This window comes from Thalassophryne amazonica, chromosome 13 (genome assembly GCF_902500255.1).
Source record: "Thalassophryne amazonica chromosome 13, fThaAma1.1, whole genome shotgun sequence".
In the NCBI taxonomy this organism is placed as follows: domain Eukaryota; kingdom Metazoa; phylum Chordata; class Actinopteri; order Batrachoidiformes; family Batrachoididae; genus Thalassophryne; species Thalassophryne amazonica.
The window spans coordinates 37,003,425-37,022,208 of NC_047115.1; the positions used below are offsets into that span (position 1 = coordinate 37,003,425).

The 18,784-nt window shown below is 40.5% G+C and overlaps 1 protein-coding gene across 5 annotated transcripts in view; it reads right to left on the bottom strand.

The window, feature by feature from the left end:
* The window catches only part of LOC117523238 (EGF-containing fibulin-like extracellular matrix protein 1), a 57,557-nt gene that overhangs the window by 15,630 nt on the left and 23,143 nt on the right, over nucleotides 1-18,784 (bottom strand). For 3 of the 5 annotated variants that reach the window (XM_034184695.1, XM_034184698.1, XM_034184697.1), the window contains 2 exons: nucleotides 9,414-9,536; nucleotides 6,771-6,890 (listed from right to left, as the gene is read on the bottom strand). The exons of 1 other annotated variant lie outside the window; for it this stretch is intronic. In XM_034184695.1, the coding sequence (XP_034040586.1) occupies nucleotides 6,771-6,890; nucleotides 9,414-9,536 (243 nt within the window). The remainder of the gene's footprint in view (nucleotides 1-6,770; nucleotides 6,891-9,413; nucleotides 9,537-18,784) is intronic. One more of the 5 variants, XM_034184699.1, reaches the window with a different exon arrangement.

Sequence of the window (18,784 nt, forward strand, 5' to 3'; positions counted from 1 at the left end):
TGCTGACAGCAGGAATGTCAACCAGAGCTGTTGCTCGTGTATTGAATGTTCATTTCTCTACCATAAGCCGTCTCCAAAGGCGTTTCAGAGAATTTGGCAGTACATCCAACCAGCCTCACAACCGCAGACCACGTGTAACCACACCAGCCCAGGACCTCCACATCCAGCATGTTCACCTCCAAGATCATCTGAGACCAGCCACTCGGACAGCTGCTGAAACAATCGGTTTGCATAACCAAAGAATTTCTGCACAAACTGTCAGAAACCGTGTCAGGGAAGCTCATCTGCATGCTCGTCGTCCTCATCGGGGTCTCGACCTGACTCCAGTTCGTCGTCGTAACCGACTTGAGTGGGCAAATGCTCACATTCGCTGGCGTTTGGCACGTTGGAGAGGTGTTCTCTTCACGGATGAATCCCGGTTAACACTGTTCAGGGCAGATGGCAGACAGCGTGTGTGGCGTCGTGTGGGTGAGCGGTTTTCTGATGTCAATGTTGTGGATCGAGTGGCCCATGGTGGCGGTGGGGTTATGGTATGGGCAGGTGTCTGTTATGGACGAAGAACACAGGTGCATTTTATTGATGGCATTTTGAATGCACAGAGATACCGTGACGAGATCCTGAGGCCTGTTGCAGCAGGATAATGCACGGCCCCATGTTGCAAGGATCTGTACACAATTCTTGGAAGCTGAAAATGCCCCAGTTCTTGCATGGCTGGCATACTCACCGGACATGTCACCCATTGAGCATGTTTGGGATGCTCTGGACCGGCGTATGTACCAGTTCCTGCCAATATCCAGCAACTTCGCACAGCCATTGAAGAAGAGTGGACCAACATTCGACAGGCCACAACTGACAACCTGATCAACTCTATGCGAAGCAGATGTGTTGCACTGCATGAGGCAAATGGTGGTCACACCAGATACTGACTGGTATCCCCCCCAATAAAACAAAACTGCACCTTTCAGAGTGGCCTTTTATTGTGGACAGTCTAAGGCACACCTGTGCACTAATCATGGTGTCTAATCAGCATCTTGGTATGGCACACCTGTGAGGTGGGATGGATTATCTCAGCAAAGGAGAAGTGCTCACTATCACAGATTTAGACTGGTTTGTGAATAATATTTGAGGGAAATGGTGATATTGTGTATGTGGAAAAAGTTTTAGATCTTTGAGTTCATCTCATACAAAATGGGAGCAAAACCAAAAGTGTTGCATTTATATTTTTGTTGAGTGTACTTTAAGATCATGGAGTACCTTGAGTTGTTTTGGGGATTTTGTACTGTTTCGTTATTTGTATGTTGTATATAAAAACAGTATTAAGGGGTCATATTGTGCAAAATGTGTTTTATCATTTAAAGTGTATGGGGTTTCAAGTTTCACACCACCACTGTCCCAGAATTCTAAAACCCCATATCAGAAAAAAGTTGGGACGGTATGGGAAAAAAGGGGTGGGTTTGGGAGAACTGCTGGGGTGCTTACATTCACTTTGACTTCTGTTTCATTGCAGATCATATGAACACAAGACATTTCATATTTTATGTGGTCATCTTCATTTAAAGTAATTTACTTTCCTGCATTAATGCTACTATCACAGAAGTGTAAATTACCTTTGCCAAAGGCACAGGATACAACCCCGTACCATGACAGACCCTGGCTTTTGGACTTGCTGCTGATAACAGTCTGCATGGTCCTTTTCATCTTAAGTCTGAAGCATGCGTCATATATTCTTTCAAAAAAAGATCTGGAATACTGATTCATCTGACCACAATACACATTTCCACTGTTTGATGGTCCAACCTTGATGCCTCCAAGCTCAGAGAAATCAACACTGCTTCTGGACAAAATTAAAAGTAACATTTAAGTGCCATTTGTGAATGTAACTTCCTATTGTAGTGCTTGACAATGGTTTCCCAAAGTAATCCCTTGCTCATGTGGTTCTATCAGCTGCCAATGAATAACAGTTGCTGACACAGTGCCATCTGAGGGATCAGAAATCACCAGTGTTCACCTTAGGCTTGTGCCCTTGCCCTTTACACACTGAAATTCCTCCAGATTCCTCGAACTGTTTAATGATATGTACTGAAGAGAGAGAAATAAGTTCAGCCACATAGGGTGTGCAGCCAGTACATTCTGAGTGCTTGTCCCAAGCCTAGATAAATGAGGCAAAGCATCCAGTGTTAAAAAAGCCACAATAACCATGCAGGTCACAAATTTAATTTTCATACTACAACCCCTGGCAAAAATTATGGAATCACCGGCCTCGGAGGATGTTCATTCAGTTGTTTAATTTTGTAGAAAAAAAGGAGATCACAGACATGACACAAAACTAAAGTCATTTCAAATGGCAACTTTCTGGCTTTAAGAAACACTATAAGAAATCAAGAAAAATAATTGTGGCAGTCAGTAACGGTTACTTTTTTAGACCAAGCAGAGGGAAAAAAAATATGGACTCACTCAATTCTGAGGAATAAATTATGGAATCACCCTGTAAATTTTCATCCCCAAAACTAACACCTGCATCAAATCAGATCTGCTCGTTAGTCTGCATCTAAAAAGGAGTGATCACACCTTGGAGAGCTGTTGCACCAAGTGGACTGACATGAATCATGGCTCCAACATGAGAGATGTCAATTGAAACAAGGGAGAGGATTATCAAACTCTTAAAAGAGGGTAAATCATCACGCAATGTTCCAAAAGATGTTGGTTGTTCACAGTCAGCTGCGTCTAAACTCTGGACCAAATACAAACAACATGTGAAGGTTGTTAAAGGCAAACATACTGGTAGACCAAGGAAGATATCAAAGCGTCAAGACAGAAAACTTAAAGCAATATGTCTCAAAAATCGAAAATGCACAACAAAACAAATGAGGAACGAATGGGAAGAAACTGGAGTCAATGTCTGTGACCGAACTGTAAGAAAACCGCCCAAAGGAAATTGGATTTACATACAGAAAAGCTAAACGAAAGCCATCATTAACACCTAAACAGAAAAAAACAAGGTTACAATGGGCTAAGGAAAAGCAATCGTGGACTGTGGATGACTGGATGAAAGTCATATTCAGTGATGAATCTCGAATCTGCATTGGGCAAGGTGATGATGCTGGAACTTTTGTTTGGTGCCGTTCCAATGAGATTTATAAAGATGACTGCCTGAAGAGAACATGTAAATTTCCACAGTCATTGATGATATGGGGCTGCATGTCAGGTAAAGGCACTGGGGAGATGGCTGTCATTACATCATCAATAAATGCACAAGTTTACGTTGATATTTTGGACACTTTTCTTATCCCATCAATAGAAAGGATGTTTGGGGATGATGAAATCATTTTTCAAGATGATAATGCATCTTGCCATAGAGCAATAGCTGTGAAAACATTCCTTGCAAAAAGACACATAGGGTCAATGTCATGGCCTGCAAATAGTCTGGATCTTAATCCAATTGAAAATCTTTGGTGGAAGTTGAAGAAAATGGTCCATGACAAGGCTCCAACCTGCAAAGCTGATCTGGCAACAGCAATCAGAGAAAGTTGGAGCCAGATTGACGAAGAGTACTGTTTGTCACTCATTAAGTCCATGCCTCAGAGACTGCAAGCTGTTATAAAAGCCATAGGCGGTGCAACAAAATACTAGTGATGTGTTGGAGCGTTCTTTTGTTTTTCATGATTCCATAATTATTTCCTCAGAATTGAGTGACTCCATATTTTTTCCCTCTGCTTGGTCTAAAAAAGTAACCATTACTGACTGCCAAAATTTTTTTCCTGATTTCTTATAGTGTTTCTTAAAGCCAGAAAGTTGCCATTTGAAATGACTTTTGTTTTGTGTCATGTCTGATCTGCTTTTTTTCTACAAAATTAAACAACTGAATGAACATCCTCTGAGGCCGGTGATTCCATAATTTTTGCCAGGGTTGTAGATTGGTTGAGGCCCGGTGGAACACCCACCGCCACTGGTGCTATTGCTCAATAAGATGCCAGCGGAAATTGGGCTACTGCTGGGCAAAGAAGAAGACGAAGAAGAGGAGGACAACATATCTGGGGACAGCAAGAAAAGAGGAAATTTAGAAGGGTGGAAAGTGAGAGTTGAGACTTTGAATGCTGGCAGCACGACTGGTAACGGAAGACATTTGGCAGATATGGTGGAGACGAGAAAGGTAGACATACTGTGTGTACAAGAAACTAAGTGGAAGGCAAATAATGCCAGGAGTAGCGGAGGTGGGTTCAAGTTGTTGTAACATGGTGTGGGTGAGATGAGAAATAGTGTTGGGTCATTTTAAATGATTATTAAGTATTTTGAGAGTGTATTGGAGGTGGTGTCTGACGGTTCGATGAGCGTGACGGTGGGAATTGAATGATGAATGCCATTAATGCACATGCCCCACAGGTAGGTTGTGAGATGATAGCAAAAAAAAATTCTGAAGTGAATTAGATGAGATAGTGGAAAGCATTAAAGAGTGGTGATTGGAGTGGGATGTTGGATGTTGACTGGATGAGGATGTTGGTGAACAAAGGTGATGAGGAAGTAATGCATAGATATGGTATCGAAGGGATGAATGTGGAAAGGCAGATGGCAGTAGATATTTCCAAAAGGGTGGAAATGGCAGTCATGAATATTTACTTTAAGTAAAAGGAGGCGCACATGGCGGCATAAGATTGATGGAATGAGCACATTAGTGGACTACATTCTTTGTAGGAGATGAAACCTAAAACAAATTGGAGATTGTAAGGTGGTAGCAGGTGCTACACAGCACCTGATGGTGAATTGTAGGATGACTTAGAGAAGCTAGGCTTAGAAAAGAGTTGAAGATCTGTGAACAGCAATATGGTTTCATGCCAAGAAAGCACACTACACATGCAATGTTTGCTCTGACAGTGCTGATGGAGATCTATAGAGAAGGCCAGAAGAATTTGCATTGTATGAAAAGAGAAGAGTTGTGGTATTGTAGTGTATGAGGAAGTCTGGAGTGGCAAAGAAGTATCAGGCCACCCTAACAAATGGAAAGAAAAAGATCAATCCAGATGGAACATCTCCCATTTCCCCATAAAATGTGCAGTTTCTGATAAAAGATCACTCGAATCAGTCGCAAATACACCTATTCTTGAAATTAAAATGTCTCTATCGGTAATTGACACATCGTTTTCCATTACTGAAATCTCCGTACTGGAGACGACTGGAACGATTACGGTAACAAGAAGATCACTCGCAGACACAACATCAGCAGTCTCTGTGACAATTCCGCCATTCTGAACAAAACAGACTCGTTTCTGGAGACCAAAGCGGGAAAAACGTGGTGGACAAAGAACAGAAGAAGTGATCATAAGGTTGGTATAGTTACCTGTGTATTTCTCAATCATTGTTAAACAGTGTTTTTTCATGCATATTGAATAATTAGCACTTCAACAAATATTTCTGCGTGCGATTGAAGCCAAGCATTTTGATTGTTTGTCGACAAACTGATCTGCAGTGAGAGTAGAGAGCAGGCTGAGACTAACCTGGAGACATGGAGATAGAATGGGTTGGGGACAAAGTCAGAGTGAAGACTGAAGGACCCAGGGTATGTAGGGAGAAGGATGCAGAGGATGGAGCCACCAGGCAGGAAGAGAAGAAGGAGGCCAAAGATGAGGTTTATAGATATGCTGAGGGATGACATGCAGGTGGTTGGTGTGACAGAGGAAGATACAGAGGACAGGCTGAGATGGAAACCATTGTTCTGCTGTGGTGACCCCTAACAAGGGCAGCCAAAAGAGGAAGAAGACTGTTGAAGGAGAAATAGGCAAATACGTACCTTCCCATCTTTCTTTAAGGAACATTGTTTTTAAGCATTTCCGTAATTTTCTCACATATTTGTTGACAAACTGGAGATCCTCTGCCCATTTTTGCTCCTCAAAGACTCTTTTGTGGATACTGCTCTTGTACCAAATCATGATTACTATCACCTGTTGACATCACCTGTTTGAAATAATATTATTTGTTTGTTTTTTTTTACCTCATTACTAGCCCTAAATTTCCCCAGGCCCAACTTTTTTTGGAATATGTTGCAGGTCTGAAATACAGGAATAGATGTATTTTAAGAAATTAAATGAAGTTGACCAAACCAAACACGAAATATCTTGGTTTCATACCTCATACTGACGGCAATTACATACAATCACTGTGTGGATTTTTATGTCTATTTATTTATTTATTTTTGCTTAATGGCCCAGCTTTTTCTGATTTTTGGGTTGTATGATTGTCCACATAAAAATTTCCAGCTTTAAGAAAATTTAGGCCTGAATTGGTACTTTTTAGAGTTCTGTGACATATTTTACAGATGTCCAAATCTCAACTCCTGCTAACTCTGTCGGGCACACCCACTGAGCCAGTCTATGCTCTGTGACTCACACATATATATATGATCAGCAGGAGAGAGACAGTGAGTGGACCCCCCAACCACCCCAAAGTAAGAAGAGAGGCTGTAGCAACCAATAATTCCATTTCAAGCAACACGCACAGAAACAGGTCGTTTCATGAAGATGATTTGTTTTTGAAAGCATTATTCAGTGATTCCACATTATTTTTGACAACAGGTACCCTCTAAGTCTTGTTATGGCTTTCCAACTTTTGAAATCAAAGACCAACAGGTGCACAAATCAGTGAAACATCACGTTGGCAGTGGATCAAGTGCCTGTACAACACTTGAGCAAAAGGTCTGAACAGCTTCCTTTGAATCACAAAGCATCAAAGAAAAATATGTTCAGCGTTTGATGTTTTATACGCACAGCTTTAGGACTTACCAATACAGCTGTGGTTGTTGCTGGCCAACTTGTGACCTACATTGCACTCGCAGTAGTATGAGCCCAAGGTGTTCACACATCTGTGCATGCAGTAGTGTGTAAGGGTACACTCGTCTCTGTCTGCAGGACAAACACACGTACAGTATGCAGGCACACGGGTCAGATGAGTGGCAGTTACACTCATTAATGTGCAAACATCAGTCGACAACCAGTTGCATGAAGTAAAGGAAAAACTGCCGCTGTGACTTGATTCTAATGTGACAGAGCAGGATTCCTTTATGTTTTTTCTGGGTGTATCTCAAATAGTAAGATTGACTAAGATTGACTGTTTTCATCCTCTAAACCCCATTAAGAGACAAAGACTTAGGAAATGGTTGATACTGTTTGACATGTAAATACATATGACAGTCGGTTTAGTTATTACTAAATGTGTTACAAAAGAGCCGATTTCACATTCACATAGCTTCACAAGAATGACATGAAATGTACTCAAATTCTACTTTAAAACTGAATTCAAATGGCATCAATATGCAGCTACAATGGCTGGTAGAGCCCACAACACTTCCATATTAACGCAATAGCTAATGTAGAAAACAAATACAAAACACCTGCATCAATTCAACAAAAAGTCGTTGCATTAAAAAAATCTTGCATTTCAATGAAACACTTTCAAACACAGAACACAAATAAAACCTGCAGCACAAGCACTAATTTAATTTCATGATGTGTCAGTTGCAAATTCACATTGCAAAGCTCCGTAACAAAATATACATTATCTACTAACAATACAAAAAAAAAGGTTTCTGTTTGGAGAACTTTAATTGACAGAATGTTCAGTGCATTGCAGCGCTCTATTATATTTGCCTCTACCTGGTTGGGAGATCTGAGTAAGTTTATTTATTTTATTGATGAATTTGTTCCTAAATTATCTATATTTTCACATATTATAGTTTTATATACAATGCATTGAAACAGGTCCTCTGAACAGAAACCTCTTTTTGTGCTGTGAGTACTTCTGATGTGGAACTTTGCAAGACATGTTTTGGATGTATTGTGCAAATTGGCAGGAGACTCATTATGAAATTAAATCATAGCATGTGCTGTTGGTCATATTTGTGTTCTGTTTATGAGAATTTTCAGTCTTTGCAAGATGTTTTTTTATACAGCTACCTGTTGTTGAATTTATGCAGGTGTTTTCATCTTAATTTGGAAGTGTCGTGACCTCTCTTAGCCACCATACACAGCAGATTGACTATGCGCTCCCGTAACTAAAAAAAAACTCTTACATTCTCTGTCAATAATTGTGTGCTGATTTAGCATAATTGTTTGCCACAAGTATTTGCTGACCTAAAATTGTGCATAAATTTCACAACTGTCACAAATAATTTCTTCATTAATTGATATGCACTCAAACTTGACAACAAAACCTATATTATCTTTTTATAAGCTTCAAACTCCACGAATAATACTGAGAAATTCAAATATAATTTAATCAATAAGCCATAATTCATGAAAATCAGGTGATAATTTTGAAATATACTGCAATGTGTGAGCCAAAAATTGTTTTATCCATTGTTTTTATCTGTTTATAATGCAGAAGAGTCCCTCACAATATGGCAAGCAAGTTTACACCCATTAACTGAAGCAGTGAACAAAACCCACCTTGACACTTGCACAAATTTGATCCGCGCACTGCCACACAATTCGTTGTGCCAATGCCTCCCACTTTCTCCCACTTGATGCCACACTATATAAAATAAAGCCTGTATCATATCATTTGCCCTCACAACTTGGATGATGACACCACTCTCTCATCGCTTCCAGAATCACAGAGAAATTATCTACAGCTATAGGTTGTCTCGTGCTCATCATGTGGTGGAAAATGGAATCTTGTCTCAAAGATAATTATTTATAATATATTTATTGTAATGGCTTGGTAAAACAATTGCAATTTCATTCCTTCTTATGAGTTAGATAATGTATCTGTAAAGTTATGGTCATCATAGATGTAACATCTCTTCATGATCTAATTTCAGGTTCAGACGCCCTGCGTGCAATGACACGCATTGACACACAGTGTTTTCAAATAGGTTGCACAATGTTCAAGTGGCACAAAATTTATGTGTCAGAGATTTTGTGAATACTTAAAAATTTTCTTTGCGCACTGGCACGCAGCCGCACATACTTTACACACAGTTTACAACAAGTTTACTCATTGGCATGTGTGGCAATCAAATTCGTGCAAGTGTCAAGGTGCCTATAGAGTGTCTGGCTTTGTGTCGTCATTGCAATGGTTTGCTAATATCCAGTTGATATCCTCATCCTATTTACCACTGTTGCCACAGAGAGAGTAGCAGTACAAGAGAGCTTGTGACTGGATGTTGGGAAAATTTTGACATCAAACCACAAATACTGAACTTAATTTGGGGAATCTGCATGGATTACTCAAGCATAAAGTCAGGTACAAAAGTACTGGACAATGATTTTATCTATATGTATTCTTATGTTGGTATACATGTGTAGTCTTGGTGAATCTATGAATTAGTTGAAATTTTATCAGAAATGTTGTGTCCATGGTGCAACAGTTTTGGTAATGTGAATACGTAAGAGTGAAGAAGGCAACCCTGAAAGGCAGTGACTGACCGACACAGTGGTCTCCATTCTTCTGGTAGCCTGGAGGGCACTGGCAGGTGTAGGAGCCTCTGGTGTTGTAACATGTCTGTTCAGGGCCACATGTGTGTCTGCCTGTCGCACATTCATCTATATCTGCAATGAACACACACATACGCTGAGTACACCCCTGACAGAGTTATCGAATCATCAGAGGATGTATGATAAACAAATCATAGACTGACATGTATGTATTTGATACAATGTATGTATTTGTTTGAGATATGTTTATGAAACAGATCTTTAAAACAAATTAAATATTGTGCTTTTGGCTTGGCCTGGTTCCTCAATTTTGCCGCAAAAAGATCTACATTTTTATCATCCTTTCCATTGCTCCAAATGACAACTCTATTGCTATTGGAGGTATGCCTTCTTTCAAGTCCAAGAGTTCATTACGTTATGTAAAGTAGTCTCTTTTAAAGGTGCATGAATGATTTTTTTTCTCTCATTAAATGTTGTTCAAACATTCACAGTCTGTGTCCTCAGCCACGCCTCCTCAAACATCACTCCTCCCCATTCAGCACTGCATAGTACAAATGGCAGTTGGAGCCTTTTAACGGGTCTAACAGGTCTCTATGTGGGAAATGCCAGAAATATTTGTTTTCTAGTATGACTATTCTTGGTTATAAGAATTTTTAGACTCTAAATTTGATTTTTGATGGATTTTTGATGTGTTTCTGAAAAGTCGTTTCCATCTGTCATCTTTAAAAAAAATTTAACAGCTTTGCAACGAGTACTGCTGTTTTTTTGTTGTTTTTTTTTTTATATACAAACATGGGGAGGGGCAACGGTTTTATATGGCAGGACTCACATGGACATGGGAAGCTCATGATGTACTAAACATGCACATTTGGCCACACTGAGAATAAACAATGGGACAGAAAATCACAGAGCACAGAGGGAGTGTTGCTGCATTCTCTGGAGAGAATGTCATTAAGCTTCTTAATTTTTCCAAAACAAAATCATTGTTGGCTGCTATATTCATGTTTAAAATGCCATTCATAGCACATTTTTAATTTCAGCCTAATTTGCATTTTAGCATTTGCAGTATTTGTTTTATGAATGCAAAGGACAATGCAATAACATTTTTTTTTCCTGAATACTGAGTGACTACATTTTTTTCTCCTTTCCTTTCCTGGATCTAGAAAACAATATGTAAAGTCATTACATTAAATTTGTTTTGTCTGCGGTATGCTTAATGAAGCCAGAGTATTTATCAATTGAATGTTTTTTTTTTTTTTCAAATCTGTGATTTCTTTACTTATTGTGAAACAAGAATCCTCTATATGTTCCATAATTTTCACCAGGTGCTGTACACGCTTTGCTTACTTAAGGATGGCTGTATGCAGCAACATGTGGCTCACAGATTTCAGCAATAAGTCTATATCAGTGGTTCTGATCTGCTTTCACAGACAATAAAACATGATCACTTCACACAATGCATCCAGCAGTCTTTGGGTGCATATATGTGTGTGTATAGGTTTTGACACACAAATTTTCCACAACAAATTGTAAAAAATACTTCAATCATTATGTCAAGTTGTACATCCTTTCATCCACCACAATGGGGTGAAACAGGAAATGAAGAGTCAGAACTGAGAGAGCATAATGGCGGTGTTGCCATTGATGAGTTGATTACCTCCGTGGACCACAAACTGCTCACCAAGCGTTCAAGGTGGTTTTTAAATAGAAAAACACACGTTGACATCCTTTAAAAATGCTCCCCAGAAAATTTCGATGTTTTATTGCAATGTTGATGTTTTCAATTGATTCCCTGTGGTAAATCTTTGGTAATTGTTTAAAATCATCACTTTGATTTTGGGCCTGGCATTTGTATATAGAATTTGCTTTGTCTGTTGTAGACAGAACAGTAGATGAAATAGGAGGTGAATTTCATGAATTTTTCTGAAGCAGTTAAACATATGGTGCACATGCAGCTAAATATCAACTGCTTTTATCTACTGCAGGTGTTAAGTCACAGTAAAATAAAAATACACTCACCAGCCATTTTATTAGGTACACCTTGCTAGTACTGGGTTGGACCCTCCTTTGCCTTCAGAACTGCCTATTGTTCATGTTTGTCGATATTGACATGACAGCATCACACAGTCGTCCATTCAGCCAGTCTGTCCGTTCTCCTCTGACATCTCTTCAGACCTAAATTACCTTAATTACCTAAACAAGCAACTGAACAGGTGTACCTAATAAAGTGGCTGGTGAGTGTACGAGGTCTATTAGAAAAGTATCCGACCTTATTATTTTTTCAAAAACCATATGGATTTGAATCACGTGTGATTGCGTCAGACAAGCTTGAACCCTCGTGCGCATGCGTGAGTTTTTCCACGCCTGTCAGTTGCGTCATTCGCCTGTGAGCAGGCTTTGAGTGAGGAGTGGTCCAGCTCCCTCGTCAGATTTTCATTGTCAGGAAATGGCGGAATGATTTGACTTTTTTTCCATCAGAATTTTTTCAGAAACTGTTAGAGACAGGCAGCTGGAAACCATTAGAAAAATTTATCTGGCTTGCGGTGAAAATGTTACGGGCTTGGTAGAGAATAAGAAGTGTTACTGTCGCTTTAAGGACTGCCCCAGTGGCTGTGGGGCGCTCCTCTTTCCATGACAAAAACTCCTGTTACAGTGGAATGTGTCATCATTTCCAAACTGGACGCTGTGTTTTATCCGGGACGTCGTCTGACCAGCACAGGAATTGTGAAAAGACGTGGACATCAGCACTTTTCGGCACATTGAGACAGACGTGTGGAGGAATTCCGCGCATCACAGCGGTGCCGCATGGCGCACAGCAACGCCGTGATGAAGCCTCACGGGACATGTTCTGGCATGTCCAGGCACATCCACAATTTCTCGGATAATCACTCGATGGAAAAACCACCGACAGCTGTCTGAACTCCATCTTAAAGCCGTCCTGTGAGACCAAAACGCAGGTGGTTTTGTCTCGCTCCAGTAGCGAATCCATCGTGACGAGCAAAGCCTCCGCTCGGCTTTCCATGACAAAATCTCTGTTAAAGTGAAATCTGCCCAGAAAATGGTTGATGTCCAGCTCTTGTGATAACCAGAGAAATGGCACATGATGGTAACGGATCCAGACAGCCATCCGTTAGAAATGAAATGGTCGTCAGCCTGTTCGATGGTGGCTTCGGAGCGCGGGCGTGCCCCACAGCCGCTGGGGGCTGTCCTTAAAGCGACAGTAACACTCCTTATTCTCTACCAAGCCCGGAACATTTTCACCGAAAGCCAGATAAATTTTTTCTAATGGTTTCCAGCTGCCAGTCTCTAACAGTTTGTGAAAAATTCTGATGGAAAAAAAGCCCAAATCATTCCGCCATTTCCTGACAATGAAAATCCGACGAGGGGGCTGGACCACTCCTCACTCAAAGCCTGTCACAGGCGAATGACGCAATGACAGGCGTGGAAAACTCACGCATGCGCACGAGGGTTCAAGCTTGTCTGACGCAATCACACGTGATTCAAATCCATATGGTTTTTGAAAAAAATAATAAGGTCGGTATTTTTCTAATAGACCTTGTATATTTATGCATTCACAAACTTGAAACTTGAACTGTATTGCTATCTATCCGTATTTTTTTTTCATATTTTATTTTTAAATTCTAATTTAATCCAATAAAACAATTGTGATTAATGTTTGGATGCAAACTTGTATAACCTTTGTGATTTCACTTTTCAAAGAGCTGTGGCTCTAAGTGGCAACATTTAATTGCAGTAAAAATTTACAATTTAGGTAAACTACATGAAAAATAAGATATACTGTGTTTGCCATCAGAAGTGTAACTGTTGGATTGGTGGAACTGGTCCTTGGTAGGTTTTTATAAATGTTATGCAATGCATCTGGAAAGTATTCACAGCGCTTCCCTTTTTTCCACATTTTGTTACGTTACAGCCTTATTCCAAAGTGGATGAAATCCATTTTTCCCTCAAAATTCTACTCACAACACCCCATAGTAGCAACATGACAAACATTTTTTTAATTTTTTGCAAAATTTGTGAAAAAAATAAAACTAAGAAATCACATGTACGTAAGTATTCACACCGTTTTGCTCAGTACTTTGTTGATGGATCTTTGGCAACAATTGAGAAAAGTCTCATGTCATCTTCAATATGATCCCACAAGCTTGGTGCACGTAAATTTGGGCAATTTTGCCCATTCCACTTGCAGCACCTCTCAAGCTCCATCAGGTTGGATGGGGAGAGTCGGTCAACAGCCATTTTCAGATCTCTCCAGACATGTTCAATCGGATTCAGATCTGGGCTCTGGCTGGGCCACTAAGGACATTCACAGAGTTGTCCTGAAGCCACTCCTTTGATATGTTGCCTCTGTACTTTGGTCATTGTCCTGCTGACAGATGAACCGTTTCACCCCATCTGAGGCGAGTAACACTCTGGAGCAGGTTTTCATCCAGGATGTCTCTGTAATTGCTGCATTCATCTTTCCCTCAATCCTGACTACTCTCTCAGTTCCTGCCACTGAAAAACATCCTCACGGCATGATGCTGCCACCACCATGCTTCACTGTAGGGATGGTGTCTAGTTTTCTCCAAACATTGATGCATGGCATTCACGCCAAAGAGTTCAATCTTTGTCTCATCAGACCAGAGAGGTTTCTCATGATCTGAGAGTTCTTTCAGCTGCCTTTTGTCAAACTCCAGACAGGCTGCCATGTGCCTTTTAGTAAGGAGTGGCTTCTGTCTGGCCACTCTACTATACAGGCCTGATTGGTGGATTGCTGCAGAGATGGTTGTCCTTCTGGAAGGTTCTCCTGTCTCCACAGAGGAATGCTGGAGCTCTGACAGCGTGAAAATAGGGTTCTTCGTCACCTTCCTGACTAAGGCCCTTCTGCCCGATCGCTCTGTTTAGATTCTAGGAAGAGTCCTGGTGGATCTGAACTTCTTCCATTTATGGATGATGGAGGCCACTATGCTCAATGGGACCTTCAAAGCAGCAGAAATGTTTCTGTACCCTTCCCCAGATTTGTGCCTTGAGACAATCAAGTCTCGGAGTCCTACAGACAATTACTTTGACGTTATGTTTGGTTTGTGCTCTGACATATACTTATTGTGGGACATTATATGTAGACAGGTGTGTGCCTTTCCAAATCATGTCTAATCAACTGAATTTACCCCAGGTAGACTGCAATTAAGCTGTAGAAACATCTCAAAGATGATTAGTGGAAACAGGATGCAGCTGAGCTCAATTTTGAGCTTCATGTCAAAGGCTGTGAATACGTATGTGCATGTGATTTCTTAGGTTTTTTTTTTTAAATAAATTTAGAAAAATCTCAAAATACACTTTTTTCACATTGTCATTAGAGGTTATTATGGGTTAAGGATAGACCTTACTTGTGTGAAGTGCCTTGAGGCAACTTTTTTGTGATTTGGCGCTATATAAATGAAAATAGATTGAAAATTGAAATTGAAATAGAATTTTGAGGGAAAAAATTAATTTCATCCAATTTGGAATTAAGGCTGTAACATAAAATGTAGAAAAAGTGAAGCGCTGTGAATACTTTCCATCTGCACTGTATAAGAGGTACTATAATATAAGCAATTCTACAACAGTGAATGCCAACGTGTTGTCCATGGCTCCATGGTGGGCCATGAAAGTACTGCAGGTGGGGCTATAAGAGGTCAATAAAATAATAAAAATGATAATAATAAAATGAATAAAAATGTAAATAAGTAACTAAAGCTTTATTTAATTTTCAATTTTTTAATGTTTAAAATTACACAAAGATATCCATCCATTCATTTTCTATATCCACTTACTCCAATTAAGGGTCACAGGGGGGCTGGAGCCTATTCCAGCAGTCATAGGGCATGAAGCGGAGTACACACTGGACAGGACACCAGTCTTGCAGATCCACATATAGACAGACAAACCCATTCCACACCGCACACACAACTTGGGCCAATATAAGGTTTTCAATTCCCCTATCATGCATGTCTTTGGACGTGGGAGGAACCCGGAGCACCTGGAGAGAACCCATGCAAACAAGGAAGGAACATGCAAACTCCACACAGAAAGGCCACAGGTGGGAATTGAAACCCACAACCTTCTTGCTGTGAGGCAACAGTGTTAACCACTAAGCCACCATGCTGCCACCCAAAAATATGTATGATTATTTTACACACGTAATTAGAAGTAACAAAATTAAGTCCTGGGATGTAAAGCTCCAATGTGTTGGATTTAGGGGTTTTTTATTAATAGAAATGTAACAGAGCAAATCCACAGGGTGCCATTCTACTACGATACAAAAAAGTGCAAAAAACGGGATGAAACTGCTTTATCCAGCTGGCTTATGAAGTGCAAGACCTGGCAACCTGCCTGAAAACAAAGAAAGGAGCTATGTCCTCAGCCAGACATGATCAAAACCACAACAAATGCTACTTTAACTTCATATATTTACCCCGATGGAGCACAGTCACACAAGTTCCAAGCCGTACTCACTAAGACAAACACCATTTAAAGAAGTTTGCATATGATTGATGCCATTAAGACAATGGAATACCCTGAAATTACCAAGTATTATCAATGATTTTGAGAAACCGGGATGAAATTTTGAACAATTAATGGATCTGGCAATCAAACTGGCACCAATTATGGCCGTAACTACTGCAACTACTCCAAAACATTAAAGGGAAACAGGCATCGTGACCCGTGATGGCATAATGCAATCTGGACCTGACTACAAGAAAATCTTGTATCCTAAATCCTACACAATATAGCTTTGAATTTCAGCAGACCATTGGAGTGTTTTCAATTTTTTTAAACTCATACAACATGTTCCTAATTTCTCCTTCTGAGCTCAGTTTAAACCATTTTTCTCACTGTAACTCATTTATTCCTTTATATTTGGCATGACTGCAACACATGACTATCCTGTGCACCTCCTCAATCCGCCATTCCAAGTGTCGACCCCCCACACATACCCTATAAATAAGCCCATATACTCCCCATATCCCTGCAGACCCACCAGCAGTCTGCCTGGGTGGTCTGAAACAGCTTGTCATACGCAGACAGCCAGTGGCCATCAGTTTAACAGCATGTCAGACATTTATCTTCAGTACCACACGCACACAAACACACAAGAAGGTACTATGACGGCACTGTGATTTGACATGTGCAGGTGACTGGGAAGAGAAACTCCAGGTGTGCTCTGCATTCTGCTTTCCTTTTCAAGCTGACTGTGTATTATTAGTGATTAATCTGTATTATTCTTACAATTAAGTCTTTCGTTCCTTTAGTCAGAGTCCAAAGTGACATCAGCAAATTGCTTGTTTTTTGTGGCCACCACTTCAGAACCAACAGAGATTAAATTACATGACTTCTGTGGCAACCCGAGGACTTGACTAACCCAAAATGACATGAATTACATGAACGCTGCATGCTTTCATAGACATGGTGATGTATCTGAGAGATGAGTGATCATGGGGCCTTATTCTGGTGTCAAATTCTTTGCAAGATACACTTTTCTATAAGCTGAAAAGAACACTGTCCAAATGTAACATATTTTACAATAAATAAATCACCTACTGCTCCAAGTTCAGTAACTCCTGAGCCTAGAGAGCAGATCTTGGGTGTAAATTACTCAGCAGTCCTAAGTCTCTGTTTGCTCCAATTAAATATTTATTTTTAAACATGAGTGGAAATCACTCCTTGCTGTATCTCAGTAGGAGTGTAAGGAGTTAGAGTTTGGGTTTAAATTAATCAGAGATGCCATTACACCAGAGGATCATCTTTACTAAATGTTTGAAATGGCACCTATATTTCATGAACTGGTTAGCAATACTGTTTCACTGAACATGTTAACACTAGTGACAAGAATGCCAGTTGAATGTCTAGCTTTCAAACTTTTAGTGACAATGTAAATGGGAAATGGTTTGAGATCTTGGGGAAAATATAACACCAAAATCAAACCATACAGGTCTGGGAGCACCGGTGCCACATGTCACTGCATCTACCCCTCTACAGAACAGCACTAGGAGCTTAATGCCACAAACCAGGCACACCATCCCATCTTCCAATGGAACTAACTGCTACCCCATTGAAGGGTCCACAACCCTGAGGTACTTGCACACTGGATCATGCTTAAGAAAGAAGTGCTCAATGCAAGCACCTCTTGTGACACTGCTCATTTGTCACAAAGTCATTCCAGTGGGACCCCAATATTCTCTGGAGATGAGATATGAGATATACTTTATTGATCTCACAGTGGAGAAATTATGTTTACACTCCAGTTACCTCAGACAGCAATTAGTCCATAATTATTACTTATTTACCGTAATAATGGCACACATCAGAATTAAAGACAGCACATACATATTTGACATTGTTTATGTGCACTAAGTTTGAAGAAGTCCGTTATCCGAATTGAGGCAAGTGGGTGAAGGCCATGCAGCAACACTGAGATGCAATGCCATTGGGGGGAAGAACGTGGGCTGCAGCTAAAACTGCACCGCCCCCGCCGAAGGGGAAAGGGAGTGACGTTAGCAGGCGCCGGAAAGGGGAGTGTTGCTGGGGGATAGGAGGCGGGGGGGGGGAGGGAATGGAGCATGCTTCAGTCCTGTGAAAAGCAGTTTATTGTCTTTGTGAGTTGAGATAAGAAACAGCCAATGTTCCCCAGGCCGAAAAAAAAAAGTTCCTCTGGAGGAAAACAAGTCGGGCAATTTGACCTTCAGGCTTGATAAGCCTGTAATGTTATGGTTTGAGCAGTGAAAAACACTTTTTAACAGTTCCACTTGCACAACCAAATCCCAATAATGAATTAAGATTATTCCCAATTATGAATTAAGAATATTCACTGGCCTCTGAAATCTTCAACTTCAACTGCAAGGCATGCATCTGCTCCAAGATGTCATCCAATTTGCGTCTGAGTTCAAGAGTCATCGCAGTCTGAGAATGCACTGCCTTGCCAACCTTATTAATCATGACGGACAAGCGAGGGGCGTGGTTCTTGATGCTGCCGTCTTGCCAATTTTCCTGTAGATCAGGGCTGCACATAAGCCAAAAAGTACCAGCCCTGCTACCATAAGACCAAATATGAATAAATCCTCGAGGAAACGGAGAAAGGCGCCAAGCATGCCACACGCCAGGAACTCCAGGAGTCGAGAACATAGCCCGCATTATACATTCCATCTGGGCAGGTAGGATCCACCGGTCCTGACCTTCTTGTAGAAAAAATGGTGTGAATAGCGTTCAGAGACCAGCTGATCAATTCCATGGTTAATCCAATAGTAGTGAATAGATCCAGAATCCAATATAATTTGAGGAATTCACAGTCTGGTGAAGTAGGGACTTGAAGGTTAAAAGCAGAG